Source organism: Arachis ipaensis, chromosome B9 (assembly GCF_059453495.1).
Source record: "Arachis ipaensis isolate K30076 ecotype BB chromosome B9, ASM5945349v1, whole genome shotgun sequence".
NCBI classification, from domain to species: domain Eukaryota; kingdom Viridiplantae; phylum Streptophyta; class Magnoliopsida; order Fabales; family Fabaceae; genus Arachis; species Arachis ipaensis.
This window is the reverse complement of record NC_142444.1, coordinates 153,158,284-153,185,155: the sequence shown is the minus strand read 5'-3', so window position 1 is coordinate 153,185,155 and position 26,872 is coordinate 153,158,284. Positions and strand designations below refer to the sequence as shown.

The 26,872-nt window shown below is 34.5% G+C and overlaps 3 protein-coding genes across 7 annotated transcripts; all 3 read right to left on the bottom strand.

The window, feature by feature from the left end:
* Positions 1 to 2,260: 2,260 nt before the first annotated feature.
* Positions 2,261 to 9,248, bottom strand: LOC107618359 (lipase class 3 family protein). Of its 3 annotated transcripts, none has more exons than XM_016320395.3 (14): positions 8,581 to 9,248; positions 8,274 to 8,493; positions 8,096 to 8,196; positions 7,399 to 7,520; positions 7,222 to 7,313; positions 6,666 to 6,771; positions 5,953 to 6,107; positions 4,902 to 5,029; positions 4,515 to 4,636; positions 4,081 to 4,178; positions 3,703 to 3,968; positions 3,486 to 3,578; positions 2,850 to 3,213; positions 2,261 to 2,766 (listed from the first exon to the last, which is right to left on the bottom strand). In XM_016320395.3, the coding sequence occupies exons 2-14, from the start codon at positions 8,489 to 8,491 to the stop codon at positions 2,721 to 2,723; spliced, it is 1,911 nt and encodes a 636-aa protein (XP_016175881.1). In that variant the 5' UTR covers positions 8,492 to 8,493; positions 8,581 to 9,248; the 3' UTR covers positions 2,261 to 2,720. The 3 variants fall into 3 exon arrangements, with proteins under 3 accessions (XP_016175881.1, XP_016175879.1, XP_016175880.1); XM_016320393.3 differs by having other exon boundaries at positions 8,585 to 9,244; XM_016320394.3 differs by having other exon boundaries at positions 3,721 to 3,968; positions 8,585 to 9,244.
* Positions 9,249 to 10,963: 1,715 nt separating this feature from the next.
* LOC107616271 (basic helix-loop-helix (bHLH) DNA-binding superfamily protein) lies at positions 10,964 to 15,280 on the bottom strand. 3 transcript variants are annotated; one of them, XM_088498258.1, is made up of 7 exons: positions 14,492 to 15,142; positions 13,800 to 14,122; positions 13,577 to 13,708; positions 13,210 to 13,275; positions 12,366 to 12,444; positions 12,197 to 12,265; positions 10,964 to 11,446 (listed from the first exon to the last, which is right to left on the bottom strand). In XM_088498258.1, the coding sequence occupies exons 1-6, from the start codon at positions 14,859 to 14,861 to the stop codon at positions 12,219 to 12,221; spliced, it is 1,017 nt and encodes a 338-aa protein (XP_088354384.1). In that variant the 5' UTR covers positions 14,862 to 15,142; the 3' UTR covers positions 10,964 to 11,446; positions 12,197 to 12,218. The 3 variants fall into 3 exon arrangements, with proteins under 3 accessions (XP_088354384.1, XP_088354385.1, XP_088354383.1); XM_088498259.1 differs by lacking the exon at positions 12,366 to 12,444 and having other exon boundaries at positions 14,492 to 15,280; XM_088498257.1 differs by lacking the exon at positions 12,366 to 12,444 and having other exon boundaries at positions 14,483 to 15,182.
* A 4,734-nt stretch (positions 15,281 to 20,014) lies between these two features.
* On the bottom strand, positions 20,015 to 21,438 carry LOC148546840 (uncharacterized). Its single transcript, XM_088499388.1, has 3 exons — positions 21,226 to 21,438; positions 20,610 to 20,931; positions 20,015 to 20,250 (listed from the first exon to the last, which is right to left on the bottom strand). The coding sequence occupies exons 1-3, from the start codon at positions 21,436 to 21,438 to the stop codon at positions 20,015 to 20,017; spliced, it is 771 nt and encodes a 256-aa protein (XP_088355514.1).
* Between the last annotated feature and the right edge of the window lie 5,434 nt (positions 21,439 to 26,872).

Below are 26,872 nucleotides of genomic sequence, written 5' to 3'. Positions count from 1 at the left end.
ATAAGTTTATCTAATTATAAACTTATTGAAACATCCAGAAGGGAAAAAAATGAAAAAAAGGGGGAGGGGGGATATGCTATAAAATAATGATTTTTGCATATGGATACTTAAGAAACGTCTGAATTTCCATCACTCTTTCTAACTAATCTCGGAATCATTGCCCCACCAACACTATTTTTCCCCCCTATGGGAGGTACATTATTAATACTAACTTCCGTTGCTTGTTCTATTTAAATGAATTTGAAGCCAATCATGTGGGTCACTTTCTTTATTTTGTTCCTGGGTTGTAATGTAACGTAATTGCTATTTATCAATTGTTCTATATAAGAGTGATAGAAGCTTCCAGTGTTTAATTCAATTGCTGGCGTTTCTTGAAACTTCTCACTAATTTGGAACCCTATGTTTCTCTAAACAAATTAAAATTGTAAACGTGGAGAATAGGGAAATGAAATTGTAGTGTCTCCAAATAAGGGAAGATAATGGAAACCTAATTGACATTTTTAAAATATAGTATGGAGATAAATAGAGACGTTATATTCTTACTAGTCATCTTTATTTTTTAACGTATCCTATTTTTTTAAATAACTCTCGCTTGCTTACACACTGATAAAAAGGGTAAAAAGTAAAAGTAATCTAAAAATTTCTATAATTTTAATACTGATAAATTTAAGATGTATTTTAAGTAATCTTTTTTAGAAAAGATTATCATTTAAGAATAGAATAAGACGTATACTACAAGAATATGAAAATCGTGCAATTTATTATAGGTAGCAAAAGGTGTAGATAATGTGGCAGAAATCAAAAGGGAAAAGGGAAAAGGAAAGAAAATGCAGGAGCCAGGAGGGGGTACCTAATAATAATCTAATAGAGACTAGAGAGAGTAGAGGGACAAGCCAGCAAGTGGCAACCTTATCCAAGTACTGTCCCGGTGTCCCCTTTCTGTGTCTCTTACTCTTTTAAGTGAAATAAAAAAAAAGCCAATAAAAAATAATTGTATAATAAAAATTACATTTAACGAGATCAATTTTAAAAAGAAATATTTGAAAGATTAATTCCCAGTAAATACTAAATAGACAATAGAGCATCAGCTCCGGATGAGGACGTAAGTACACTTGTTATTTATTATATTATCTCTAAGTTTTTACTTGGTACCGGCGGCTACCGTTCATTTCATGTTTAAATGTTAGTAATAGAAATGATAGGTCAAGATCTTTTAAAATAAGAAAACCGATAAAATGATAAAATGAATAATTAATTATTTTAAAATTAATATAATAGAATATATATTTTATAGAAATTATAAAATTAATAATAATTAATCTTTTATATTATTATTTTATCAAGTTTTTTTTTATTTTAGAGAATTCAAATTCTAGAATAATGATAGCCTAATAGATTGGGGCATAGGCCCCAATACCTAACTGATGGCTCCTAGCTAACGCATATTGACTTGACCAAAAACAACACAACAAAGTGAACAAACTGCCCTCAATGTGTGTTTTGTGTGTTTCGTTTTTCCTCAAAAATCTAATCATGCACGCACCCATCATCATATCATTGCACTAGATATTGCAGAGTGGACCAACACAAGACAAGCTTACAGTAAGCAAGATGCATTAATTGTTACCATCTTTTTTTCTTTAATTTATTTGCATACGGAATAATATTCTATAAAGGAGAAAATAACAAGCTAATGAAACCAGGCATGTCCTTACCTTTTAAGCTCTCTAGATGTTGCTACTTGCCTTCCGAAAATTGATGAAAGTCAATCAACAACCTATAACTAAACACCTAAAACTCATATATGCAATGCACTCATAGGGTTAAATTTTGTAAAACAGTATATCAAAACATAAATTATGTCAACACTAGTATTACGTTCTATCTTACTACTTACTGCTACAATCTTATGCAAATTTAAAAATAGTTGCTACTTAATATGATAACCATCATGGTATGCCTTCAAAAAAAAAAAAAAATTCAAGATCTGATTGAGACAATAAGTAAGTTACTACACGGCAACATCACGTACTCTGGGAACAATATTATATATTAGATCGAATTGCTCATCAATTTTAAGCTTGCATTCCATTTAAAATTATATAGCATCCTTGAAGACGAAGCAACAAACTAGCAAGCACTTTTGGTGACACTTTTTCCATCAAATCATCTAAAAGACAATCATTCTTACTCGGTCTAAACTCTCAAGGTTGCCTCATTGTGTAGTTAACAAAAGATATAACAATAATGCAAATAATAATGATCCAATATAGAGTCATTCATTGTTCTAAATACTTTTGTAACAATAAATAAATAAAGAAGAAAGAAAGAAAGAAAACTAGCTTCCCTACTATATATATAAACTTTGTTCTATTTCTGGGGAGATGAGAGAAAGAAAGAGAATTGGTTCCACTATTCTATGGCAAAATCACGTGGTAACGTGTGTAGTAAAAGCAGATCATGTTGGCACATTTTGAAAGTATAAAGCTGCAGTAACTGTTGAAGTATGGTGTTGAATTATAATGGTATTTTCTTCTCAACACAGTCCTCCAATTATGTTATTGAAGAGCGAACTTGACAAGATTGAATGCTTATTATCTGTTATAAATCTTAATCGCAATTGTAAGCAAAACTATAAGAAACCTGGATCCAAAAAATAATCCCGTTGAGACTCGGTGTTAATGGCAGAGCGAGAACCAGATGATGTGAGGTTGGTTCCATTAATCATCTACAGATTTCATTAACTTTTTCAATGCATCATGACATCTGAAAACAAAAGTGTCACAGTTAAGTTCTTTACTATATTGTAAGAAGAAATGATTAAAGGACGGGATTATAATTTGCCATACCTCCAGGGGAGATGGTCAAGGAACATGGATGGTGAAACAATAATATCTTTGAAGTTCTCTCTGTTTGCTAAGTAAGCTTTATAAGATTTTCCTGAACCCCCAATTCGCCATGGCTTAATTGAAGTTTGAGGTTTATTCTGTACCGGTATAATATGAATGACAAGTCCTGGCAGATACATTTCTGGGGGATCACTATCGGAATGCGACTTAGAACTTGGAACAGTGTCTATAAACTGAGTCACTGGATCATCAACTGAACTTGCATCTGTAGCAAAAGGATTTGTAAGTTCAGCATTATCAATTTCAACAATATGGTCCTTTCCCTTGGTGTCAGCCCAGAGCGTATATTCTCCACACTCATTGCCTGATATATAACAGAATGCAGTTAGCTTAACAATATAAGCAATCACCACCAAGCCAATAAACATAATAACTTGAGAGGGAAAAAAAAGATATTTGTACATACATAGCTGACATTATTGAGAAAAAAAATGAGTAGAAGGTGAGAAATGAAGGGGAACACATTTGAAAAAAAAAATAAATTTAGGTAACTTTTACAAATAAAGTGAAGGAATCCATAGCATGTCTATAAAGGGAATACTCAAATAACACTCCTAGTATAAAATGATTTGCCACCTTCTTCAGAGTCAAAAGGATTTGCATATTGGCAATGCTCAGCTTCAACAGCACGCTCCCTTTTGGGTTTCTCAGCGTCTTGTTTCTTACTACCTGCTACAGCAGAAATCTGAGAAAAAGTACCCTTCACCAACCTAGTTTGATGAATCATGAACGTAACACATTATTTCTATCACTCATAATAGAAGCAGCTATATTCATATAAAAGAGAAGACACCTCTTTTGTCAGTCTCACACTGGCTTTTGCAGATTTGATGGTTTAGATCTTCCTGAACATTGGACCCTGAATAATAATCAGGTTGATCCTCTGCCTCAGATTTATTTCTCTGATAGTTGCTTACATTCAGAAACCGATGGGCAAGCCTGAAAATCATGGCACTATCTGCTTTAGGATCTTGCGACAGTGATGTGATTGCAGCTGCCCTTAGCCTCATAACAGATCCGATTGAAAGGCGTGATGAAAATTCATTTCCATATATAATGCTGCATCATAAAGAACGAAACCAACCAGCAAACAAACTGAAAATGTTTACCAAAAGGAATCAACCACCACCAAACTAGTGGATCAATTTCAACATTTTACTAGTACAAATACCTTGTTATAAACTCTGAGCAAGCATTTGCCACAACAAAATCCACACATGGGAGTGGCCCAAATGAATAAACATGCAGGTTAGGGTATCGACTATAAAGCTGTTGAAAAGACCAAGAATCTATTTAAAAATATAATCAAATGCTTAGACCATGTAATGGGATAAGAAAAAAGAAACTAAGCATTTACCTCTTTCATCCTAATTAAGGGCACATGTTAATAAAAACCTATTTATATTTAATGAACTACAATTTTTAACTCTCATGTAACTCGGTTTCTCTAAATCTTCATATAGGTCCATCCAACATAAAAGTATTTAATTTACCGAAATTACATTTCAACCAAGTTACATAATTCTGAATACAATCAGGCTTATATCTACTGAAAAAGAAAAATATAAAGCAAGGTATCATCCTTTTGAGTCAGAAGTGCTATACTTGCAATCCAAGTAATGCTGCTATAGCTCCCCCAAGTGAATGCCCAACTATGCGAATGTTATACCCATAGCACTCACAACCAACTCCAAGTAACTGAGAAAGAAGCCCATAAGATTCAGTGCCTGCATTTCCGTTTAGTAAGAAAGTCAAATGTTTAGACGCCAGCTACATGGATTAGATGCACCAAAATATTCTATCATATAGAGACAATCAAATATCCAAAATAAATATGATTAGAATTTTATTTTGGGGGTTGAATCATTCTACTTAATTAGTAACCATCCAGGGGTGACAATTTCACTCTCAAAATAGCCAAAGTGTTTCTCATAGAAAATCAGGAAAGAGGAAGACAAATCAAATAGATGAAGAACCCAGAGCATTTCTTACCGTGTATATCAGCATTTCCTTCAATCTGCATAAAAAGCTCACGTGCAGCCTCCACTATACCAGAATGTGCATGATGCGGAAAAGATGAAGTAACAATTTTCTTTATATTGGAAGGAATGTGGCTGCAGCTGCAAACAGGAAAATAAATATTGAAATGAGGAACCAAAAGTGTGTGAATTTGTAAGAGATTCAGATCAGCTTGAGAAAATAATAAATTGCATGTTTGAAATGAAACTGTTATGGTATATGGAAGAGAAACTACAGAAATGAAATAAAGAACTAAATATGGATGTCCTAGATCATTGTGTAAGGCAACATTGATAGTAACACAGGATAACATATCATAAATCAGATTTCTGCATTAAGTGAAAAAGCAGCATAATTACATCAAACCATGTCTCTGATATGATTTTTTATAATACCAGAGAATATGCAGTGGACATGCACTTACAGATTTATTGGTTGTGTTAGCGCATTGTTCACCAAAATTAAGGACACTGACTAGACAAGAAAAGGTTTTTATCAAAATTGGGCACTTTTTGGGTGCTCAAAATATTATTATCTCTGTGCTACCATAAGCTATCCACATTAAATCTACATTCTGAGGGTACCAGGTGTTGATAAATCAAGCAAGTTGTCATAAAAAGCAATTACCAAGAAAGTATTTCTCAACTATAACAAGAATTCTTTCATCACTTCCAGAGGAAAGACTTAAGCAAACTCTAATATTGTACAGTAGCTATGCTGTGTAATCAGATTTCTGATTAGTGGGTTGACTATCTATTTACAATAGCAAAGCAATAAATATTAGACTGTGGCTTCCATGTTTTCACTTTAAATGAAAACTGTGTGTGTAACTGATTTAATGCATTATATTCTTCAGACACATTAGTATGTCAATGTGATTATAGGCTTTACCAACTATAATGTGTCAGAACAAGAGTCACAACTCATGAATCTTATAAATGAGCAACTTTTTTCTTCCCCTCTTGTGCACTATATCTGCTTGTGAATGTGTGCAGAGATGAGAAAGAGGGAAACTGGAATATACTTAGTCAAACCAGCCAAGTCTTTTGTAGAAAGGGTGCATTCCTTGCATAACCCATCGGTTATTAGGTCCTCAGGAGTTTCAGTTCCACGTATAGTAATTACTACAGTCCTCAGATGATGCAGAACCACAATAAAGTATGCAGCTTGACACTTGAACTGACATGAGTATCAAAGAAAAAGCAACACTCTTATAAATATAGGCTAAACCAATACGAACAGAAATGTTCACAACAAATTACACAAATTGGGTATGCCTTTTGTTTCATCCTGAATGCATGCTCACATTTAAATTACAAGACATACAATCATCATATATATGGTGATTAATTCAAATGAAATACAGCAGCAGTAACTTCGGTCAGTCAATTTGCATTGTATCATTATATGTAAAAAAGCCGCCTGAATGACGTAATATTTTATGCTCCTGCATAATCCTAAAGTGCCTAGTTCACTCATTATGTTCAAATTTATCAAATTATTATATTAAAAGTATAATCCAGTTTTCAAAGAAACAATAAATCTTAGAAATGAGATAGACTAGCCTAACAAGCAAGCTTTCGTAAATTCAGGTAGTAGAACAGTGATCGAGTCTGAATTGTGAAGGCACTCTTGAAAGCCTGTGTCTCTAATAGGGACTTGGATAGTACAGTATGCCAAAGTCTCTAATAGTTAGCAACTCATGTAGAGCACATAAGAAAAGTTAAATTCTCTAACCTGGCTGACTCGCCCTTGTCTGAGCACTTCTGGAGGCAAATTAACATACTTTAAGAATGCTGCTGCATGACCTCGCCACCAGTTATCGCCCTCCAATACAGGTCGACTAATAAGTTCACATTGTTGAAAATGAATACGATTAAAAGAAAAGAAATACGTTCATCCAATCTATATATAATAGACTTACTACAAGACAAATGACAGAAGAATCTTTCTAAAGTAACGCAAATAAATTAAAGCTCTCCAGTGGTGTTGTATGTCGTAGATGCGTAATATATGTTTCAGAGTACATAAGTAACAGTGACTGCGTTGACCAAAAAGGTATAAGTTTCCAACCAGTAACCATATGTTACGAAGTTGCCAGGAATTCAGTTAATACACGGTATTGAACATCTGACAAAGTACCATGAATTGCATGACCAAAGAGATAAAATCTGTTGGCTACAAATCCATGCATAAGAAAATATGAAAGAATTTCGTACCAAACTCAATAAATCATCAGTTACAAGGAATTCAATTATGCACAAATAAAATTGAATATCCAACAAAATCCCACCTATTGCGTGACCAAGGAGATAAAATCCCTTGTCTATAGAGCCATGCACATGGAAATAGGAAAGGATTTCGTCCCAAATCAAGCAATGGACCCTGCATCATTGAGCATGAGATAAATCTTCAACACAAATTAGTAAAAATAAACTATTAGTTAGAAATAAGTTCTCTAGCTCAATACTGTATAAGCAGCTTCAGCAAATTTATGAAGAGCTGCAGCCTCCCTCATTTTTGCCTCTGGTAGTTCTATGGCATCTTCATAGGATTCCGAAGAGTTCTCTTGGCTTTGAAGTAAAGTTAAACCTAAACAGCAAAAGACTTAACGTGATACGCTACAAATGTCTAACATTAGGACACAGCTAAATTGGGGCAGTCTTTAATCCAAACAAAAAGCGAGTAAGGTCATTAACGTAATAGCATTCAATATATCATCTATCTTAAAATGGCCAACTAAGGCACTAACACAAATACAGGAATACTACTGTTTGAATAATAGTATAAGTCTTGTAATAGCTATATCACTCAACTCGATGTACTCAACTACATGTTCTACTGATTCCACTAATAAACAAAATCACAAAAGGCACTATATCTATTATATTGATAAGGTACATTTGTGGACTCATCCAATACATTGATAAAGAGGAAAAAGAAAATTTAATAAACCACTAAACAAGTGAGTGGCCTTCCAGTCCTTTTTGTCTGAAAACTGAATTTAAAATCATTGTTTCTTTGTTTCATGATGATATTACATCCACCTTATTTAACATAGCTAGTTAAGCTACTGCTGAAATCACCTAATAGGATAATGTTGCAGAACGAATACCAACCAAAATTGCAAACATGACAAGTTCTTATAGAGTGAAATTTGAACAAACCTGCCAAGAGTTCCATATGGCCAGTTCCCGTAGCTCGATAAGCAACAAGATCGCCTAGTAATCGTGCCACTGAATAGACCTCATCCTCTTCCAATGCACTCCTACAATTCGGAAAGGTCAGAATTAAGGTATAATGAGTACCTTTACAAGTAAACAAAAGCACAGGGGAGGTTTATACAAGTATTTAACCCGGCCGAGACAACACAAGGTTTCGCGAATGCCATTGTCGAATACCTCCCTATAATGGCATTTCCAAGCATCATCTTGTGATTCATAGAAAGATCTCCATCTGAGAACATCAGATCCTGCAAAACACTGCAGTACGGCGACAAAACTCACCATGATCATGAAGAAAGAGAGCAGCCTCTGCTTCCACAACTGCGATTTCCATTCCATCGCTGCATTACGAAAATTGCATGACTGTATGAACGGTAAGGAAAATTCAGTTGATAGAAATGAGAATGTAAGGAAAAGAAGGAACTCACCTACCTAAAGGACAAGCAGAATCGGTGGATAAATAGGCAGGAGACTTGATTAAGAGGTAACCGGCGCAGACGAACTGAATCACGGTGAAGACGGATGTGCAGCGACTCCACCAAAGCCATTTCTTGTACTTTTCGCGGCGATGGAGGCGGAGAAGAGAGTCGGTGGAGGCGTCGGAGGGGGAGTTGAGGATGAATTGCGCGGCGACCTGTTGGGCGAGGGCGGTGCGGAGCATGAGTAAGAGGCGGAGGAGGGCGGCGACGGAGACGATGGCGAAAGGAGGGAGGAAACGGGGGCGGCAGAGGGAGTGGATTTGGAAGATGAGGTAGGCACCAATGAGGAGGATAAAGAAGTTGCAGAGTCCTAAGAAGAGGCTCAAGCCTCTCATCTTGCTCGCACCTTTCAATGTCTTCGTCGTCGTCGTCATCATCATCGTCGTCGTCAGACGCAGAGTAACGATGGCTGGAATTCTGTTCTGCCTCTGCAGCACCTCCCGGCGTCGCTCACTCAACGTCTCTTACTCTCCTATTCATACTCTGATGCCAAAGCTGACGTGTATCATAAAACGACTCGTTCTCGCTTAATGGCGTATCGCGCAAATCCGGAGGAGAAAACACTTGAAAAGAGTTTAGCGCCTTAGCGGCACTTTATCCTAAATGTCTCTTCTTATATGGAAGAGTAAATTACCATTTGTACCCACGAAAGTTGAAAACGCTGACATATCTATTCATAGAAAAAAAAAAATTACCATTTGTACCCATAAAAAATTGTTTTTACAGGCAAAATTATCCAAATCCTAAAAAATTATCTAAAATCCCTAAATTACCCTTATCTTCACCCTATCATCTCCTTCCTCCCTCCTCTCTCTCTCAATGTTCTCAGCCACCCAATCCCTACCCTTCTCTCCACACTATCATCTCCTTCCTCCCTCCTCTCTCTCTCAATGTTCTCAGCCACCCAATCCCAGCATCAACCACAAACCACCGTCTCACCCTCCTCATCATTGTTCACTCTTCTCCGCTAGCAACGTCGCGGACCTCCGCCAGCCCAGGAGCACCGCGCCAGCTTCTCCTCGCCACCATCACCATCGGCCTCAAACCAGAGCCTACCGCGTCAGAGGCCCTCCTCTTCAGGCTACCTTATCGCCGCTATAGCCAACCCTCTTCACCTCTTTCTGCATCGTAGAACCACCACTGCCGCTGCCCTTCCAGTTGGGAGGAACAGCGCCAACCCTCTCTCTCTGTCAGGACAGGTGTCAACGACTCTAATGACGAGATCTGAATCAAAATCCGTCTCCTTGAGGAGGCCGGCCCTGTCGGCAGTTTTGAGGCCCAAGAACTGCGGCGAGCGGGTAGTGTGGAGTTGGCGGACCTGCTACGGGATTACTGCGACGACGTGGGACAGGGATTCCAGCTTCTGGGCCTCTAAAGGTGAGAGCTTTACTGAGAAGCCATGAAAGACAGTGTCGTAAGTGTGAAAGACGGTGGTAGAGGCGGCGGTGGTGGTGGTTTCAGCTGCAGTGGCATGGTTGATAATAGAAGCAAGAGAGGATTCGTACCAGTACTTGTGGGTTGGGAAGATGGAGGGCTTGGCTTCATGGTGGACTTGTACCGTGAAGGTGCTCTTCTTTTCCGGGGAAGCGGCAGCAAGTGTTGTTGTGACTGTGAAGATAAAAGAGAAGAGAGTGTAGCAAGGAGCCATTGGAGCAGCGGTGGGGACTGAGTGGGAAGTAATGGTGAGAGTGTGTTAGAAAGGGAAAGAGGAGTGGTGGCTGGGTGAAGAGGGTGGTGGTGGGATTTGAGATTAGAAAGGAAAACATGGGTGGTGGCTGGGTGAAGAGGGTTAGGGTTAGAAAGGTGATTGGGTGAAGGAGGTGGTGTGGTGGTGAAGATAATGGTAATTTAGGGATTTTAGATAATTTTTTAGGATTTGGATAATTTTGCCTGTAAAAACAATTTTTTATGGGTACAAATGGTAATTTCTTTTTTCCATGGGTAGATATGTCAGCGTTTTCAACTTTCGTGGGTACAAATAGTAGTTTACTCTATATGGAAACTAAAGTGCAGTCGACTTGACGTGAAGTTGATACTTGAAAGCCGTTAAATGATTTGACTGATTTAACTAAACTTTCATTCAACAGCTATCAAATATCAACTTCACGTGAAGTCGACTTCACCTGAATTTTCACCCTCTTCTTATATGATATGTATGATATGAAGTCAATTTATTTAAGAATTAATAATTATCATCTATACAGAGATATATGTACACAAGAAATTATATTTCTAATGCCGTCTTTTATTTAATAATTTCTTTTATGCTTAAGTGAATATTTAATAAAAAAAATACATAAATACAAGAAAGTATCATAAAATACCTTATGGATTTTAAATTTAAGCCCAAAATTATTAGTAGACTAAATTTATGATTACAAAGATAAGTACTTATGTTCCTAATCAGTGAATGAAACTATAGCGGGACAGATAATTCTTTATAATTCATCACGTCCGAGCTTCAAATCCAGTTTCGATAGCACACAAATTAGTCATCGAGTGTATCAGCCAAAATCCAAACAAGAACAGAAATCTTCAATGTCAGCTTCAAAGTCTCAATTCTTGAGGAAAAAGAAAAAGCGTTTCCTAGACTAACAGATTACAAACATACACTATGTACAACTGTAGAATTGATAATCTACAATCATTCTATTCCTGTATTATTCACTTCATTAGGAAGGTACAAAATCTGTTTCATTCTATCCCATCAAAACCTTTACTTCTATGTGTGTTGCCATAGAATCTCGGAGAACAATATAAGTTATGAGCTTGGTTTGCATCCACAAGTGCAATTGTCAAGTTCAGTGTGAAGCTTCTGAAAGAGGGAAAGAGAGATTATTTAATTTAGATCAACAGGGGTATTATCAATTAACTAATGTATCAATTCATTATAAGAAGCATTTCAAGTATAGAATAGAATCAGGAGTGATTTTAGCCATTGATCTCAATCATAATATATATAGTTGAGATCAATGGCTAAAACCAACTTTATGATTGAGACCAAAGGCTAAAACTATTGGAATACCTGATTCCTTGATGCATTTGAAATGTTTCCTTCTTTATATTACATATCAGATTGTTAACTCTATACCATTCAGTGCTGAATCCCTCATCTTTGTGGGTCAATGATGTTTTCCACTTTAATTATACTTTATTACTTTTCATATTATAGCTCAGGTGACAAGCAATGAATGGTAGAGAGCAACAACAGCTTTTATGCACTAGATGGAATCTGATTCTAACAGTGGTATACATGGAGAAATATTTTTATGTGAGCAAGAAGTGTAGGATTAACTTAGTCTAAAGTCTAAACACATTATATATGCACCTAATAATAAGTAATTTCTTAATCTATGTTCTTTTGTCAAAAGTGACTCTAAAAAGTGAAAGGAAGAGTGGAAGACTATGTTTTTAATTAACGTCCAAAAGCTATGTACTATTATTAAATTTCTAAGAATACACAATATTGTATTCCTATTTCCCATGAAGCTTTTTTTAATATATCAGTTAATATCTGGAGACAATATGTGCTCTATACAGTGAACACTAATATATTTTTACGCACCTGGACTTGAGTTTGAAGACCTTTAATATGTTGAACTGCCAAATCTAGCATGTCTGCATAGCTTGTTTGCTACAATGACATTTTTAAACAAAATTAAGCCACCTGTAACGTGTACTTTACACAACGATCTGACATAAAAATTATATGGTATTAACATAGGTTGATTAACCTGATTCAATTAAGGGAAGAGATTCATCTATGAGACATAAGGATTTTAGAAATACCGGTTTCATTGTATGAGGCATGTACTGCAACAATTGAGATTAAGAATGAAAACCATATATAAATTACACAAAACCTACTGTGTAATTACAAACTGATGTAATGTTGTAACAACCACCAAGGAACCATAGGAGTTGGATGCATTCTAATGTGTCCTTAAAAAGAGTCCAACCACAGAAAATATAAGAAGATTAAGCATGTGCTCTGAAAATTTGAAATTCATTGGTAAGGAAAGCAATGGTGTTCTAAACCAAACGAGACTTGGCATTCCTAACATCACTATTTAATTAGGTAGAAACCATGAGAAAATAGGCAAGAAAAATGAAGAGAAGTGTGTTATTCACAACCCCAAGACTGATATCAATGTGATATTAGCTTAGGAAGAAAATAACAATACAGCTACAGCAGAAAATGGAAGAAACCAAAATGGAGCACTAAGCAGCTCCATGCACCTATTTCCAGAACGAAAGCCTGAATATAATCAATAGAGTTGGTTACAATAGGTGTCCTCCCATTACTCTAATTCTCAATGTCTATTTTCACATTTTCCCTTTCTTCTATGCACTCTAACCTAGTTTCTAACAAATTTTGCCAGTTAACATGTCTGTTGGAGATTTAGTAGTTTATCTGTAAACAAGAAACAGATATGCTGATATGCAGCATCTCTGTATTTGAAGTTATATTAGTATTGCTTTGTAGTCTGACAATAAAAAAGATACTCCTTAAGACATAGTCACTCATCTAAGGATGCAAGTAAAAAATAACATGGTTAAGCAAGAAATCACCATTACCTTATCCATATTGGGTACAAGTTCCTGCAGTTTCTTCAGCTTACCGCTTATTCTAGTTCTTCTCTCCTGAATACATGAAAATTTGACAAAAAGGGAGAATGGAAATATGGAATTACGTTATTAGAGAACTGGAGAATTAAAAACACATTTATCTGATATAAATAACCTATCAAGTTCAACAGATGACATTTGGTATACTTGATGTACAAGATCACAAACCAGAATAGAAATTGGATCTAAAAGGGGAAGGAAAAACACTAAAAGCTAAATAGAAAAGCGTGGGTAATGTTTTAGCTACTGGGGTATTGACTGTTTTGTTTCCCTTGAGAATATTTCATGTGAGGAACAAGAAGTGTAATTAACTGACCCGTTCTGCAATGCTGCGGGGGTGAGTGGCACAGCCTCGCTTAGCACGGATTTTACAAGGGACAGAGTCTTCAGGAATGTGCATTAGCTTCTCCATTGTTGCCATTTCAAGAGCAGTTTGTGGCAGACTATACTGAAAGGGGCAATGAACGAATATTGTGAAGAGCAAAGTGAAGCAGCTAATAGCAAATGATAGAAAAAGGAAGAAAGGAAGGCGTTAGTACCTGAGAGTCCAAGGCAGTGAGACAATTGAGGATGTCACCGTCAATATTTTTGGAGCGTTTGGAGGGCGGGGCGGAGAAGACAATGGAGCTGGAGTTGGAGTTAGAGTTGTCCCAGCAGTGGTCCATTGCATAAGCACGCTCAGAAGTGGATGCATCCACCACAACGCTCTCGCTTACCTCTGATATCTGAGAGAGAGAGTCTTGCCCGGTGAAGCTCATCTGAGACTTCAACCTCCCACTGTTAGAGCCGTAGTTTCCTCCTCCGCTGCCGCCACCCCCTCTTGTGATCGTGAACCCACCTCCACCTCCCCCTCCACCACCCCCTAATCCAATCCAAACTCAACAATATTAACGTATATTTTCCCAATCATATTCATTCTCTAGTCCTATGTTAATGTAATAATTGACAAACCTAACAACAATAATAACTATGATCCAATTCACTGTTTTCCCAATTGTCTATGTTCAAATTTCAACATCTCATATAATCTACATTCTATACTCAAATATGCAGAGGATTTGTGCAGTTTGATTAATTAATTAAATAATTAATGATTAATTCCTTTTTATAGTAAAAGTATAAATTATGTACGGAAGCCAAATAACGAAATTAAAACCATTCATAGAGAGAAGAAGAAGAAGAAGAAGAAGAATATCAGAAAGTAATAATAACTACTAAATACTTTGGGTACCAGCATTGTCAGCAAGGTTGGAGAGGAAGCCGGCGGGGGAGCTCCTCTGGCGGAGCAAGGAGGAAGAGGAAGAGGAGGATCCGGCGAAGGCGTCCTGCTGAAGTCCGTACGATCTGTGAAGGTTATGATCTTTGGAATTGTCGTTGACTTTGGAGGTGGACTCGGAGGACTCCCCGGAGAAGTAGTGGGATCCCGTAGGCATGAGAGGATGAGGATGTCGGGGGCCTCCGGCCCCTCCGGCTATGACGGCATCGACGGCTGTGCGGAGGAGAGAGCCAGGGGCTGAACCGTAGCGGGTCAAAGCGGGTTCAGAAACGGTTGAGTTGTGAGCCTGAGAAGAAGAGGAGGAGGAAGAGGAAGGTTGGTACATCTCAGCTGTTTGATGAAATGCCAAATAGGATTATGGATCGAGCTTACAAGGTCCAAGCTGGTTTTGCAGGTTTGGCAGTTAATTAAATTGGATTAGAAAAATGGAGAGGAAGAGAGAGAAGAGATAGCATGATGGATGCCAAGTGGGATGCCACTTGCAGAATAGATTATTGTGACAAGTGGGGTGTCTGCCTGTCACGTGCAAGTTTGCTTACACAGTCACAGATTCCCTGCATCTCTCCGTAAACTGACTTCATTCATGGTATCTCCTTCCCCCCACCCGCCCACTTGACGGATATTTCATCTCTCTATTTTATTCCTTACCGAAGAATCTTTTTCTCCCTCTCCAGTGCCTTTTATATATCCACACACACACAGTAAACTACCAACCGGCTCTCTATTCATTCCTCATAATAATAAGAAGACTTTCTTTAAAGTAAGAGTAAAGTATAAAATTCGCAAACAACTTTAAAATTTATCCCAAACATTAAAAATAAAAATAATATTTTACTCTTAAAAGAAAAACGATCCACTTTTTTTAATTTTCTATTTTCATGACATAAAGTGATTTCTATAATTATTTTTCTGCTAACTCTAAATAAAAAATACGGACATATTAGATTCAGAAACGGTCAAAAGTCTAATGATCTCTAAATTTAAATTAATTAGAGATTTATTTATCCTTAACAATTTTTTTAAATTATTTTTTATCTATTATAATAATATTCGTTTTTTGATAAATTATTAAATATATTATGTAATAAGTATAAATTAATTAATAAATTATTAAAATTTAAAAGTATTATTTATTATGAAATTAAATAAATAATTCTCTTATATAATTTTTAAATATATAAATAATAAATATTGAAATACGATTAATACATTAATAATAGTAACTCTATAATATATTATTAGTATTATGATTTAGATAATTTTTACAATAAAATAAAAATTAATGAACACATTATTTGATATATAGTAATTTTTTCGGAATAATAACAAATTTAATTTTTTCTCTCTTTAAACTAAATTAATAATTCTATTTGATATTTTTGCACTAAAATACACTATGAATAGACTACTAATACTAAATGAAATAATATATATATATATATATATATATATATATATATATATATATATATATATATATATATATATATATATTATGGTGACTATTTATAAACTCAACAAGTTCAAAGCATCAATAATATTATTAATATATTAATAATACATATTGTCATAATTACGATTAATAATATTATTAATCTATTAAATTTACATGTATTTTACTCAAAATATACGTAAATTTTGGGTTAAGTACGATTTTGGTCCCTAAGGCTGCATTTGTTTCTAAGAACAAGAAAAGACAAGACATAAAAGATAGAAACACAAATTTTTGTGTTCTTATATTCTGTTTGGTGATAAATTAGAATAAATTATGAAAATCTAATTTATTCTCATTTTTCCATTCAAAAAATCTGCGACGAAAAATATAATAATAAAAAATATAATTATGAAAAATTAACAAGAATAATAAAATAAAAAATAAGTTGTATCCCTTATTAGTGTCACCGTGTCCTTTCTATCAGGATAGATACAAAATATACTAGTTCAATGTCTTTAGACACAATGTCTTTATCCATGTCTTCTCTGTTAAACACGATTTTGTGTCTCAGTGTCTCTGTAAACAAACGCAGCCTTAACATATTGGCCGAAATCTTTTTTCGTCCGCTACCTTTTTTTGCATACAAAATCGTCCTTTTTACTTAAATATTAAAATTTTGAACCAAGTTACTCATAATAAAAAAATTTATAAAATTAAAAAAAAAAGAAAAAAAAAAGAGAACGAGAGTGTTTTTTCTCCTACGAAGGGGAAAGGGAAGAAGAAGAAGGGGGAAGGAAAGAAGAAGAAGAAGAAGCTGTCCACAATCCCCCTTTGTCTCCGCTTCCATTGCCACTTCCATACAGTTTGGTCCCTAAGATAAATACGATTTTAAAATTAAGTTAAACCTTAAAGATAATTTTGTATGAAAAAAAAAGAGATTTTGGACGAAAAATTTTTTGACCTATACTTTAGGGACTAAAATCGCACTACTTAACCCTAAAATTTTAATTGATTTTGAATAAAATATATGTAAATTTAATTGAATTTTGTTATACATAAAATTTTAGTTAATCTACATTATTTTTATATTGCTAAATTTCCATCGATTTATAACCTTATAAGAAAATGTATTATTAATAGATTAATAATATTATTAATGTTTTGAGTTTGTTTTGTTTATAAATGATTTTCATAATATATATATATATATATTATGTTTTATTTCATTTAGTATTAGTAGCTTATTCATAGTGTATTTTATTGCAAAGATATCAAATAGAATTATTAATTTAGTTTAAAGAGATAAAAAAAATTAAATTTGTTATTTCTCAAAAAAAATTTATTATATATCAAATAATGTGTTCATTAGTTTTTACTTAATTGTAAAAATTATCTAGATCATAATACTAATAGTATATCATAAGATTATTATTATTAATGTATTAACCGAATTTCATATTATTTATATATTAAAAAATTATATTTAAGAATTATTTATTTAGTTTCATAATAAATAATATTTTTATATTTAAATAATTTATAATTAGTTTGTACTTATTATACCATATATTCAATAATTTATTAAAAAAATAATATTAATATAATAAATAAAAAATAATTTAAAAAAGATTTTTTTTAATTAATAAAGAGTAAACACCCAATTCGGTCTCTGTCCATTTTTCATAAGGACAAAGCGATCCCTGTCCAAAAAAAGTACGTCCCGGCCCTGTCTTTGCATTCCGTGAGATATGGCGGTCCTTCTGTGCCTTCCGGCGTTGAAAACAACCGGAATAAGCATACGTGTCACTTAACGGTGATGAGTTGGCTGCCAGGTGTCCTTGAAGTGCCAAGCTGTCAATTTAAAAATGGACAGGGGTCAATCTGTCCCTACCTCCCAAACAAAAATGCTGTCGTTTTAAGTGGGATGGGAGGTTCAAATGCTGCACTGCTTCACACTATTCTCTGAAAATGTATCACTGTGTTCAACTGTAAACCCTAGGACAACATGGTTGATAGTGAAGAACGTGAGTTGACATCAAATCGGCGAAGTGGGAGAGTTGAAAACGAATCAAGTTGAAGTTTGAAGGTTACCGGGAGTGTGGGATCAAGGTGGAAGAAGAAGTGGGTTGCCCCAGAGTGTAATTGTAGAATTTATACAATTTTGTTCATGTCTGGAACCGATATGAACCCAAACAGACTATTCTTTCGATGCCCATATTTTAAAGTAGGTTTATTAACAATTAAAATTTTGTTCACTTTGTTTCTCATTGATGCTCATACTTCAAGGTAGGTTTATCAAGAATTAAAATTATGTTCACTCTGTTTTTCAATAGATTCATAATAAAGAATATTATTTTGTAGACTCCAACACCTCATTGCAAATATTTTTATTGGTTTGATGATTATGTTGCATCATTCAATGAGGATGCTGCGAAGACTCTTTTGTTCGGAGGTTTGAAGCTGAATCAGAATCATAAAGAAGGTCATTCTTCTGCAGATGATAACATAGTTAGGGAGTTAGAGAAAAGATTGGTTGGCTTAGAAATTCATTTAAAGAAAGCTAGATTGAATTTTAGTCAAATTAGATGCAGTAGTGTTGAATATGTTATGTTGGCATTTGTTGCTGGAATTGTAGTTGGAAACCTGTTTAGTGGTGTAGTTTAGAGAGATCAATGTTGCTTCTGGAATACTGTGAAACATGGTGATCTTGGTTGTTAAGTTATTTAGGCTATGGCATTTGTTGCTATTGATTACTTTTGATGAATGAATATAAATATAATTAAGCTGCTTTTGTTTTTATATGTTCGTTTATTCAATTTTAAAGACTGCAGTAGTATACATGATTTTATAATAAATATTTGTTGAACAAAATAAGAAGCCATCTGTTAAAAATTGAAACTTAAGACATGATACCATAATAATAGAATAAGGGAATAATCATAACAACCCTTAATAATATAGTTATCCAAAAGAATATTCAACCAACTATATCACTGGTTGCATGTCTTAGCATCTAATTATATAATAACAAAAGCAAGGGCAACACAAGGTCCCTAATCAACATAGTTGTCGTAGCAAGTAATCTGATAACCAAAATAGACACAGTGTCCACATGTTATTGTCCAAATTATCTATTCTTCCTAGTTTCAAACTTTTAAAACTAGATCAACTACTCAATTCTTGTTAGGAGGCCTAATCCCTAGAGTGGGGATGAACTTAAAAAGTCTTGATGCAGTTCCTGAAGTTGCTGCAGCCATGGTCTCAACTGATACTCCTGTTGATACACCTTGGTTCGTTGGAGCAGTGGGTCTCACAATTGGTTGCTTCTCCCTAAAACATGGTGCAGAGTTGGTGTTGAATTTTGTTGCAGGCTATCCTCAGAGAAGATCATAGCAAAGGTCATAATTAAATTAAATAGAGATTACTAATTTAACTTAGGACCATTTTTTACCTCATCTGCTTGGGGTGCAGACTGGAAGACATTAATTTCCTCCCCTTGACTATGGTTCACTGATTGTCCTATTGCAGATGTTTTGAGAAACTTCTTTTTGTTCTTCTTTGCCTTAGCCTATCATAAATGGTAACTGTTAGGATAACAAATAAATTAGTGTTATGCTAAATAAAGATCCTAAATTGGCATAAACTCACAGCAGCATCTAATGTAGTTTCCTCAGCATTGGCAGTTGAGTTGTTCTGTCATGTTTGCTGAACCTGTTTAATCGTCAAATCACAAGATTGGAACACAAGAAGACTCAACTAATTAAGACACTTAACTCTTTAACTATATATTTATAAGACAGTTAGCATATTAAATATATTTTGAAAGTGAGTCATCACTTGTTGGATTATACCTGCTGAATGTTAGCTTGGCTTGACTCTACAAATTGCAAAGGCACTTTCTTTGCCCTTCTCTCTTTCTTTGTCATAGATTTTCAATTCGGGTCTTGAGGTGCATTGGTACAAGTCTTGTAGTAGTGTCCTAGCTGACCACACTTTGAGCAAGTGACCTGAAAGGTTTTTCTACATTTGTTTGGATTCATCTCTTACTCAACCGGGTCTGATATTCTCTTCATATTTGGCCTATGAGCAGCTCTTTTGATTGGAGGAGGAAGAGTCTTAGGAGCATCCGATTGTACCCAGTACTCTTCACTATTAACCGGTTTAATGCAATGTGAGTATGTAGCTTTTACTGCTTTCATTGTCAGCCACTTATGCACAAAATCTTCAGGCCTAAGGCCCATCTTAGACATGGCTGCCACTGCATGTCTACAAGGCATACCTATAGACATGAATTCAATTTACCACATGCAATCAATCCTATGTAACAAATATACAATTTTACAAGTACGAAATAGTATTCAAAACAAGTTTACCAGTTAGCTGTCATAGGTTGCATGTGCATGTTCTTTCTTCAAGATTAACCTCAACCTTGTGATTTTGACAGTGCACTTCAAAAAGAACTCTGTTACTATCTCCAGCCCAGATAGCTTTCCCTTTTTGGCTTAATGAAGTCGTCTAATCTTTTTTGCTGCATTGGAGCTAAAGCGCTAACATGTTTCTCTAGCTTCTTTTTGTGTGCTGCCATCTTCCGCATTAGATAACATCTTAAATCCTCGTACATTGTTAGTATTGGCTTACCCCTGTATACCACTATCTTAGCGTTCCAAATTTCACACATATTATTGGTGATATTGTCAACCTTGGGTCCGGGACTGAAAAACACCTTTGACCAGGCAGCTGGATCAAACCTATCAAGATATTTCCAAGCTGGAACACTGATCTGTTTCAGCTTTTCCATAGCTGCCTTGAACTCAATTTGTGTGGTGCAACGTGCACAATCCCATACAAGTTGCTTGGTGTTTTGGTCCTTAAATTGCTTGATGAAATTCTTCCAAATGTGTAGTACGCAGTTCCTATGAAAAGCCATTGGAAATATGTTCTTTAAGGCTAATGCCAATCCCTACTAGAAAACCAACAATGCAATCTAATAACCCAATTTGGACCAACAATGCATATCAATAAATAAAAAAGGCCATTAAACAAGTTCAGACCAACAAATCATATCAATAAATTATAAGATATGAGATTCTCACAATTCAAACCAACAATGCATATCAATAAATAACAATGAATGAAATGAAACAACTATTTTTTAATACCTTTTGCTAGCCTGATATAAAGTTCCAGCCCCTTTCCGTGCTATCACCTAAGTCATGCTGAAGTTGTGTTAAGAACTATTTCCAAGTGTCCTTACACTCATTTGACACACTGCAGATAGTAGCTGACCGCCATAATAGCCCTTAAGAAAACAACCGTCTAATCCAATCAAAGGCCTGCATCCTTTTATAAAGCCCTTCTTGCAAGCATCCAAGCTTATATATAGTCTATCAAACAAAGGGAGAAACTCTAGCTGAGGTATCATGTCTAATCTTGCAGTTGAACCAGGGTTTGTCCTATGCAGTTCCATCAGGTAATTCCTAATCTTACCATATTATGCTCCTTCGTCGCCAATTACCTCCTCCCTAGCTGCCTTAAGTGCCCTGCTTATCATTTTACCACTCAGTTGGATGCTGTAGTCTTCGATCATGTATTCCATAGCTTGCTTTGGCTTCAAATCTGGCTGAGTAAGAAGCCTCTTAACTAACTTTGAAGTTACCCACTGCCTATAAGCAAGGTTGCTGCTGAAATCCCTCCCACAATTATACTCATTGAACAAAGTTTTTACTTGAAAACATCCATGTGCACTATTCCATGATGTCAATATTAGCCATGAATAATTTTCACTTGCACAGGCTGCCTTGACCTTCTGCTTCTCATTCTTTAGATACATAACATCTTTACCCTCATATACGAAATAATCCTTCAGCGCACTCTTAAATTCTTCCATTGTAGTGAAGGTTTGTCCAACTTTAAATTCAACCTTTTCGTACTCAGTTTCTTCATTAAAGGCATCATATGCAGTCTTCCCTTCATCCTCAGATGATACTGGGCTGTTGAATGCTTCACTTTCATAATCATATGGCTTGTCATAATTTGAATCCAATTCCTCAATAGTTGGCCCAACACTCCCGGATGTGCCACCCAAACTAGTTCTAATGCCACTTAAACCACCACCTATAGTGTCAGTCTTATTTCCATTGTACATTCCATCTCTCTGAATATGTTTTCTTCTAGTGCCCTTATACTTCTTAGAAGGCCTCTTTTGGACAGAATTTTTCTTAGCTGTGTCCATACTATCCTTTTTACCTGAACCAGCCCCAACCTCCACATTTGGGCCAGCCCTATCTTGAACTATTGGGCCATGACTAGCTTTCTTTTTAGGTGAAAGTCTCTTCTTCTTTTTCTGAATATTTTTTTTCTTTTCCAAACTCTCATCACTGTCTATATCCTCAAAACCAAAAGGAGGAGGCTTATAAGGCTCATTTTCTGTGGTCTCGTATCCATCATCTGAAGATGATGATGATTCACTCAGCACAACATTATCACGCTCCACACCATCATCAACAACTTCAGGGACATCTATCGGGTGATCAAAGTAAAGATAAAATTCATCGTTGCCCTTATTTTTCTTCTAAGCATTCCTCAGTTTGTTTATCTCAGCATCATCTTTAATAACATGTAGCCCAGTTTCCATGTTATCAGCAGTGTTGTCAAACCAATACATCTCCTTATATGTTATATACCCTAACTCCTTAAATAAAATTTCTAGATAAAAAAAGTTAATATAGTCTAAATCTATGGGTGGATACTTATGTACTTTTCCATTAACATAACATAATACCCCCTCTGAATTTCTCTTGAAACTTCCTCCATGATAAAATACAGAAACAACCATAAAATCATTCATCTAAGACAAACAAAGTAAATGATATTTTATATTACAACCTCTACATAAATAATTGTGATTTTAATTGAGTACATATATATTTTAATAGAGTACATGTAGTTAAAGTAGCTATATATTCTAATGAAGTATTACATATATGGAGACACAAAAAAAAAAAATTCCAACATCACTACTATGCATGATGTAATATAGTCAAAGTATGTAGGTATATATTTACTGGTTTCTTGTTTCACGGAAAAATCAAATTTTAATAGAGTACATAAACATTTGCTAAGGTATATATTTGCCTTAAACTTTAATAGAAAATTGCTGTGAACTCTTTTATAAACACTAATCATAACAATGTTTATATATATATATATAATATTAAAATTTGAATAAAGATAATATATCTATAAGATTTGTTGTTAGATATAGAGTTTGTGATTTTAATACAAGCAAATTGATGCATTCTGAACCTACTTGCAAACTGTATATGAATTTCATTGAACTCTATTTTCTATATATGAATTTCATTGCAGGAAGGAAAAACATCTTTCTCTCTTAATGGCGAAATATCCCAAAATTAGCAACATTGAGCCCTAACCAAACTCTATCTTTGTTACGCGACACCGAGCCAAAAAACAAAAAATGCAAACACTCACAAACCCAAAACTAATTAAACAATACACAATGTAACTAATATTTTATTTGAATAATCTGTTACTTATCTTGAAGACTTGCACAAGAAAGTTCTGTCAACGTCGTCAGGGAATCCGTTAGTGGTGCCGTCTGAAACTTCATTTGGAGCGTTGTCAGCAACACTGTCAGCGTCTTACTTAGCTCCACAGCCAGGTAGAGTGTTGTCGTTTTGTTGTCTTCAAAGAGTCTTCAGAGAGAACATGAAAAGATTTTGGGTATTCTGTAATTAGGAGAAAGGGAAGAAGGGTTAAATGGAAACTCAAGGCTTGTACTATACGCACCATTTCATATCCCCCACCTAAAATGACAGCGTTTTTATTTGGGAGGCAGGGACAGATCGACCCCTGTCCATTTTTAAATTGACAGCTTGGCACTTCAAAGACACCTGGCAGCCAGCTCATCACCGTTAAGTGACACGTATGCTTATTCCGGTTGTTTTCAACGCCGGAAGGCATAGAAGGACCGCCATGTCTCACGGAATGCAAAGACAGGGGCCGAGACGTACCTTTTTTTTTTAGACAAGGATCGCTTTGTCCTTATAAAAAATGGACAGGGACCGAGTTGGATGTTTACTCATGGATAAAGACAAATAAATCTCTAATAAAAAAATAAAAAAAAAGGAAAAAAAAGTGAGGATATGGATGGGAGGGGGTTAGGTTGACATGGAAAAGGAAGAGAGAATCTTGGAAAATAGGGGTTCTTAGAAAAAATATTGGGATTCGTTTGTAAGATTTGAATTCAAAATAAGGAGAATTTTACTTTTCTGTATTATGGGCAACTAAAGGATTATTGTCAATGTTAGAGTTATCTTTATTTTAGTAAATTAATAATTATTTGTTCTTTTATTCTTGATTAATGCATTAATTTATATTTAATGATTAGTTTCATTCTTCATTTTATGGATGAGTGTGTATTAAAAAATAACTCTAATATAGATTGAATTTTTTTGAATTTTAAAAAAATTATATCATTAGAATTATAGTTTGAAATTTTTTTTCACAACTCTTTAATTGTCTGGATTTAATGTGATATATGATATATATTTGTATCATTTTTTAGTTTTTAGGGTTTGTGTGGCTTATAAATAAGAGTTTGAACTTAACCCTCTAATACAATTGATTGATCAAGGAATTGATAGTTGGTTAGATTAGAGGAGATTGAGTTGTCTAGGAATAGGAATTCAATCACCTAGGATTTGCCATGAATTATTTCTTTGCATGATTAAGGTAGTTGACTTTGAATGTAAATTCAGAAATTTAAATATTTCTGACACCTAAGCTATCTTTATCATATTATTTTCTTAACCAATTTTATTTTGTTTTTATTTATTTTCCTGTTTTCATGTTATTTACTATTGAATCATAAATTTTGATTGTTTGACTAGAATAATCAATTGACCATTACTTGCTTAATCCGTTAATTTTATGGGACTCACTCACCTGAATTTATTACTTGGTACGACCCGATACACTTGCCGGTAAGTTGTGGTTAAAAAATTCACACCAAGTTTTGACCGCGTTGTGTCACGAAAATAGAGAATAGAGACCAAAATAGATCGTTTTTATTTTGATGAGTCGCGTTGTCATTCTGAAAAATCGATAAGAGTTAGGTTAATAATTCACTCCACAAACACAGGACAATCATAAAATCTTTTTTTTATAATATTTAAGTAAGTAAAAATTTTAATATATGTTATTTTAAAATAAATTATTTAAAATTTTATTTTTATTTTATTTTTTTCAAAATTAAACGTTTTTAAATATCATTTTTTGTTACCATTTTTTTATTATTTTTGTTATCACTAGGGATGTACATGGGCCGGGTCACACCGGGTTTGACTTAACCCAGACCCGACCCGAAATATAAGCCGAGCCTAATTTTTAGACCATAACTCGATTCTAGACCCGATAAAACCTACGCACTTTCGTGACGGGTGAAAACTGGATAAAAACTTAGTAAAAATCAGGTCTTTAGCATGTAAAAATCACTTAATCTCCAACCATTATTTCACAATTCATATAGTAAAATTCACTTAAAAAAATATAACAAAAATCAACCATTCTTTAAAATTAAAGTATAACCATAATCAATACTAATATTGTCTAATAACACCAAATATTTAAATCAACACAAATAACACAATATTATGCATTTGTCTAAAGTCTTATACATTTTAAACATAAAACATTAACTTATAATCTTATAATGACTAATAACACAAAATATTAAGATTTACAATATTTAAATTCCACATAAGAATAGCCATCATCCATCACTAATAATACAAAATATTAATTGTGTATGATGACCGGGCCATCGAGCCGAGTTCGGGTGATCCGAGCAATGACCCATACTCGACCCGAAATAATGAGCGGGTCTATTTTTGAGACCCTTACCCGATCTTAAACCCGATAAAATCACACTAAATTAGTTCCTAAAGTGTTTAGGACCGGATCGAGTCTTTGGACCAGACCGAACCATGTACAGCCCTAGTTATCACATCATTATAATTATTAATTATTAATGCTTAATAATATACATACAATGTAGATTAGTGGACAATTTCGATACCAATTTTAAAACCAAAGGAAAATTTCCCTATAAAAATTTATGTAATGAAATAATGAATGACGAAATAAAAATGACATTATTTTCAATTAATTCAACCATGGTGTCACTTCCCTTCCTTTTCCACGCCCATGGATTAATCACAATTTGATGTCACTTTATTACCCTTTAATTTGTTCACTTCGCTAATTAGTAAATACGGTTTTTTTTTCTTATACTACACACATTCACCACGCTAACATACATTAAAAAGGTTTCTATATTTCACTATTAAGAATTGAATTATGATGCAGTTTGATCTTTGATGAGAAGCCTATAAATTCTCAATCTATGTTAATCCTGAGTACATACTACCATTAATATGGGTTTTATGACTTCATAACCTTACTCAGGATTCTAATCTTTGTGCATCTCTTTGTGAGGCATCTAGTTCTGTCGCTAAGATGCCTAGATCCAAGCCTAAGCTACGAAAGTACGAAGTACAAATTCCTCTTTTAGCTGAGCAACTCTTTCTCTCTCTCTTTTTTTTTTTTAACTTTAATTTCACTCTTTTTGGGGGTTATTAATGAAGGACCAAAGCCCATGAGTACAAGAGAATTAAATATAGGCCCAACAATATTTGGGCTTAATTTGTCTTTTAAATTTTCATTGTTATCTTTTTTGTTTTGGTGTTTACCAAGTTTTGTTAATTGGGCGTATTTTGAGTTAACTCGACCTTAACTTGAAATCATAATATCTTTTATAAATCTATGTTTATTTTTATTCCAGTCCAATATGTATCTTATCTTAAATATTTTAGATTAGT

Coding starts and splice junctions, on each gene's coding strand:
- LOC107618359 (XM_016320393.3), bottom strand. CDS start 9,011: ATGATGATGACGACGACGACGAAGACATTGAAAGGTGCGAGCAAGATG. Junction 8,494..8,584: donor CGATTCTGCTTGTCCTTTAG/GTAGGTGAGTTC, acceptor TTCGTAATGCAG/CGATGGAATGGAAATCGCAG. Junction 7,521..8,095: donor CCATATGGAACTCTTGGCAG/GTTTGTTCAAAT, acceptor TTTGCTGTTTAG/GTTTAACTTTACTTCAAAGC.
- LOC107616271 (XM_088498257.1), bottom strand. CDS start 14,861: ATGTACCAACCTTCCTCTTCCTCCTCCTCTTCTTCTCAGGCTCACAAC. Junction 13,709..13,799: donor TCACTGCCTTGGACTCTCAG/GTACTAACGCCT, acceptor TGCCCCTTTCAG/TATAGTCTGCCACAAACTGC. Junction 11,447..12,196: donor GTCTTCAAACTCAAGTCCAG/GTGCGTAAAAAT, acceptor TCCCTCTTTCAG/AAGCTTCACACTGAACTTGA.
- LOC148546840 (XM_088499388.1), bottom strand. CDS start 21,438: ATGGAACTGCATAGGACAAACCCTGGTTCAACTGCAAGATTAGACATG. Junction 20,932..21,225: donor CTGCAGTGTGTCAAATGAGT/GTAAGGACACTT, acceptor GTTTTCTAGTAG/GGATTGGCATTAGCCTTAAA. Junction 20,251..20,609: donor TAAGATAGTGGTATACAGGG/GTAAGCCAATAC, acceptor TCATGTCTATAG/GTATGCCTTGTAGACATGCA.